Genomic DNA, 5,129 nt, shown 5'->3' on the forward strand with positions numbered 1-5,129 from the left:
TAATCTGGGATGCGAATGGAGGAGGATGGGTCTTCTATGGTTGATTGATTCAGGAGGAGAGAGAAAATTTGACTCGTGGAAAAACCTGGATGGATGCCGTGAAGGAGAAGAGGGGATTTTAAAAAAATCCAGATGTAATCTCGACCCTTTATTTGGACGCATGAGATCCTTTCTCTTTCTTCTCATTATAAGGTGTCTTCTCATTTGAGTGTAGATCTATATATATATATATATATATATATATATATATATTGATCAGGATTGATCATTGTTCCCTTTTTAGTATTTCACTACTTCATGAGGATCGTGAGCCTTATGTGGTAAGTTGATATTTTACACCGATGCAAGGTAGTTTGATCATTGGTTAAGGAAAGATTGAACTAAAGGTGGAATTAATCGTAGATGGAAAGTTGTGTGATCATTTATTGAATCCTAAGATAAAAGAAGGTAGTCATTGTTTGTTGATTGTGTTACATTACATATGTTGTTGGTGAATCGTAACAATTAATCGGTAAACCATGTAAAGTGAAACTAGATATCAATAGTTTTAGACTGGTGCACGTCTGAAGTGGCGGCCCTTTAGGTGGTAGCCCATGGCTTTTTCTGGGACCGGATTGATCACCGCGTCCTATTTTTATTTAAAAGTTTCCTCGATATCGTAGGGCATAGGAATACGGGATCGGGCCCGTATTTCGTCTTCCAAAGTGAAGGCTATTTTAGTTAGACAACTCGGCCCATTGATTAATCCATTTAAAGTAATAAGAATGTTATTAAAGTTTAGTCTACTGAAAGTTGTTTGCAAGTTACTTTGTTATTATTTACGGATTTTTCACCAAATGCCCCTGAGGTTTACTTTAATGCACCAAATACCCCTAAACTTTCCAAAATGCACCAAACACCCCTGACGTATGCAATAATATCATTAAATGCCCTTTTGTCTGACGGACGTTAACCCTCCGTTAGGCAGTTAGTTCGTTAAAACATAATGCACCGAATACCCCTGAGGTTTGGTAAAAAGCACCAAATACCCCTGAGGTTTGGTAATTTTTTTTCCAAAAACTAGCCGTTGAATTTGAATAATATAGCCGTTGCAGTCACCCATACACTAATTTCCCTTATATATACCATACCCAACAACAACACCACACTGCCCTAAACCCCAATCCCCCCCAACTGCACAAACAGTCCACCCCAAACCCCCACCTGCACAACCAGAACACTGCAACAGGAGCACCAACAACAAGCAGAACCCTGCAACACCAGCAGCAGCAACAGCAAGAACAAACAACAACAGCAGCAGCAGCAACAACAAGAATAACAAGACAGCAGAGCAACAAGAACAAACACCAATAGCAGCAGCAGCAAGGACTTCAACACAGCACAACACCAGCAGCAAGAACAACACAGCAACAACAAGAATAGACAACACCAGCAGCAAGAACAACACAACACAACAACAACAATAACAAACAACAGAAGCAGCAACAACAGAAGCATCAACAACAGAAGCATCAACAACAGAAGCAGCAACAACAGAGCAGCAAGAACAACAACACAGCATGAGTTCTTGTTCCAATACATCATCATCCAATCTGTTTTCATACATACTTGTTCCAAACAAATGTTGTCCTATTTGTTCCAAAAAATATGCAATAAAAAGCTCCGAGACATCCAAAAATCCACAGAGGCTATATTACAAGTGTGATCCTTGTAACCATTTTATGTGGTGCAAAGGAAGTGTTCTACACCAAAATCAACAACACCAACAGCAACAGAGCAATATAGAGTATGAGGGAACATCGGAAGACAACGACAATATAAGTGACGAACTGAAGAAACTGAAGAAAAGAGTGAAAGAGCTCAAAAAATTCCAAGCTGCAGCAATTAAAATAGGAATTGTAATGTTTTTGTGTCTAATGTTTGTAGTAAAGAAGTAATCAAGACAAACAATGATGGTTGTAATGGCACGAGCACATGAATTTCATTTATCAATAATATGCAAGTCTTTGAACTCGTAACTGAAATAGTTTGTTTCCAAAATAAACCGAACATCAAGTTGTGGGTAGCTTTACAAAAAAATGCCAAAATGTGCCACAACCTAAGTTGTTTTTCAAAATAAACCTAAGCTTTAAAACAGAAATACTAAACTGAATCCTAAGCTTACTTCTAGTTATGCAGCTTTGGACTTCTTGCTGCTCGATGCATTAGATGTTTGAGCCTTCCTCTTCCTAGCACCAGATGTTGATGCACCAGCAGAACCAGCAGCAGCTGCAGCAGATTCTTTCCTCTGTTTTGCAGTGGAACCTCCTTTACAGGTTCTTGAGTTATGCCCAATTTGCTTGGATCCTCCAATTGCATGACTCAACCAGACATATTGCAGTGAATCTGGTTGTATCAGCCTTTTCAACACTCACAGCAAATCCCTCTTGAATACAGAAGTCTCTGAAGACCTCCATGAAGTGTGTCTTGCTTTGGAATATCATCCATGGTTGCAACTTGATAGTCCCCCATGGCATGCTTCCCACAACTTTCCCATTTGCATACAAATTATCCAGCTTATTACTCCCATCTAAATGATCCTCAAAACTTCTCTCAGAAATTACCTCCTTAAGAACATCTTGTTCTTCATCTTCTTCAATTTCTTCGTCAATGAAATCGTCGGAGTTGAAACCAGTTTCACTATCACTCTCACTCTCCTCAAAATTTTCATCATCACTCTCATCATCCCATTGCTCCTCTTCCTCCACATTGTATGCAGTGGGTTTCCTCACCCTTGAACCAGCAGGCCTTCCCCCCTCTTCTTAGGAACAAACTCACCCGTCTTCTTAGCATGACTTCTGGAAATTCTGAAACCCCTCCCTTTGTTTAACTCAGCCCTGTTAGGAGGGGGTGTCTGATCTGGCTGGTGTTCTGTTTGATGTTGTTGCTGCTGTTCTGTGGGTTGGTGTTGCTGTTGTTCTGTTTGTTGTTGTTGTTGATGTTCTGTTTGTTGTTGTTGCTGATGTTCTGTCTGTTGTTGTTGTTGCTGTGGTTGTGTCTGTGGTGAGGTTGGTGGTGGTGAGGGACTTCTTGGTGGTGGTGATGGATTATTTGGTGGTGGTGAGGGACTTCTTGGTGGTGGTGATGGATTATTTGGTGGTGGTGAGGGACTTCTTGGTGGTGGTGAGGGACTTCTTGGTGGTGGTGATGGATTATTTGGTGGTGGTGAGGGCTCTCTTGGTGGTGGTGAAGGCTCTTTTTGTGTATTTGGTGGTTGGGAACCTCCCGGGGAAAAGCAGTCAGCATGTTGTGAGCTGTAAACACGTACGTACTCTACGCTTAAATCCTCAACATCATACACAGGCACCTCAACTGCCACTGTGTTTGCCAATTGCTCCTCCAAATCCCTTTGAATCTCAGCCTCCCTTTCTAACCTTCTCCTTTCCTCTTCCCTCTCCCTCTCAAACTCCTCAGCTTTCCTTCTAAGTTCAGCAGCCTTCCTTTCCTTCCTATCCTTCCTTTTCTTAACTGCAGTCCTAAATTGGATTGAAGTTTCCTTCTCATTTGCCTTCTCTATCCATATTTCCACAGTATCTGTGCGCTTAAATAAACCCCACATGCCCATCAAACCAACATCATTCAACAATTCTACTCTTTTATTCGTACTAGGATTAACATAAAACAATCTAAATAAATCGGGAATCAGAACATCTTGCTTAATAGAATCATCAAACAAGTCATCAACCAAATCCATGTAGTTCGTTTCATCAGTATCTTGTACCCTCACATCAAAATTCCGATCATTATAATGACATAACAACCAAATTGCGACCATCCTATACAAACAATAAACACAACACAAAAATTCAAATTAATGAACTAAATCATTAGGCAAAACAACAAAGCACAACCAGACACTATGTTTTACCATTAACACCCCAAAATTCAAGTTAACCCATCTCATGGAAAAATCACGATTTTAGCAAAACCCTAACCCTAATCAAAGCAAAATTCGCAAAAAATAGCACCAAGAACAAGAAACGAATTGAGTGAACTAACCTTGACACAATTTTGATGAAGTTGAAGCCACAAATTCCAGTCCTTTGCTCTCCTTGCACCCACTTTTGTAGGACTCGCGAAAACTGCAGATTTTTGGACCAAATTGTCGATCTTTTCGTGGGGGTTTACTTCGACTAACTATTGCGAGTTGTTTTACACAAATCCCAGCGACTTTCGATCTTTCTCTCTCTTTGGTTTGGTACTCAAGTGCTCTCTAATGGTGTAAGAGAACAGAGAGAAATGTCGAGGAAGAAGTTGGGAAGTTAGGTTTTGAATTTTTTTTTATTTTTTTTTTCTTTTTTGATATGGCGCCAGAAAGGACAAGTAAGGGCAACAAGGTAAAAACATGGTAACGGAGGGTTAACGTCCGTCAGACAAAAGGGCATTTAATGATATTATTGCATACGTCAGGGGTGTTTGGTGCATTTTGGAAAGTTTAGGGGTATTTGGTGCATTAAAGTAAACCTCAGGGGCATTTGGTGAAAAATCCGTATTATTTATTCTTGTTTATTATTTTTTAGTATCATGTTAGGATTGTTTATGCATTTACTATGTAGTACTCAGCCTTGCTGATTACGTGCTTTTGTTTGTGTATTTTGATCATGTCTATGCCTTATTGATCCTGTGATGACCCATTTTGGTGAGCAGTCTCTAAGGATCAATGGCGCATTGTTCATCTACAGGTTTGAAAATGATGCATCATTGAGTTCGAGATTGGAGAGCTTGTGTAGTCTAATTTCAATACTTTTAAATTGACTTTAGTTTGATAATTTGGTCTTAGGTTGACTTTAGTTTTTTAGTTTGGTTTAAGTTGACTTTTGGTTTGGTTGTTGGTAGGAATTGACTTTCGTAGTTGACTACTTATTCCTAAAGTTATTTATTATGTTTCCGCTGCAAAATTCTGAATACGCCGATACGTTTTCACACGGGCGAATAATACTTTGATAATTCTCTATATTTTATATTAAAAAAGGAAAAATTGATTCTAAAAATACAACCTTTAAGCGATTTAATTAAAAAGGGCTGACTTTATGTTTATCTAAGAATAACACAACCTTTTGGGTCTATCTTCTTTTAAAAGGCTCCCTCTA

The 5,129-nt window shown here is 39.2% G+C and overlaps 1 protein-coding gene across 1 annotated transcript; it reads right to left on the reverse strand.

Moving 5' to 3' along the window:
• Positions 1-2,440: 2,440 nt before the first annotated feature.
• On the reverse strand, positions 2,441-4,541 carry LOC130467831 (uncharacterized). The gene is made up of 2 exons (XM_056836734.1): positions 4,039-4,541; positions 2,441-3,815 (listed from the first exon to the last, which is right to left on the reverse strand). The coding sequence occupies exon 2, from the start codon at positions 3,812-3,814 to the stop codon at positions 2,768-2,770; it is 1,047 nt and encodes a 348-aa protein (XP_056692712.1). The 5' UTR covers position 3,815; positions 4,039-4,541; the 3' UTR covers positions 2,441-2,767.
• Between the last annotated feature and the right edge of the window lie 588 nt (positions 4,542-5,129).

The sequence above is a fragment of the Spinacia oleracea genome, chromosome 2 (genome assembly GCF_020520425.1).
Source record: "Spinacia oleracea cultivar Varoflay chromosome 2, BTI_SOV_V1, whole genome shotgun sequence".
Taxonomy (NCBI): domain Eukaryota; kingdom Viridiplantae; phylum Streptophyta; class Magnoliopsida; order Caryophyllales; family Amaranthaceae; genus Spinacia; species Spinacia oleracea.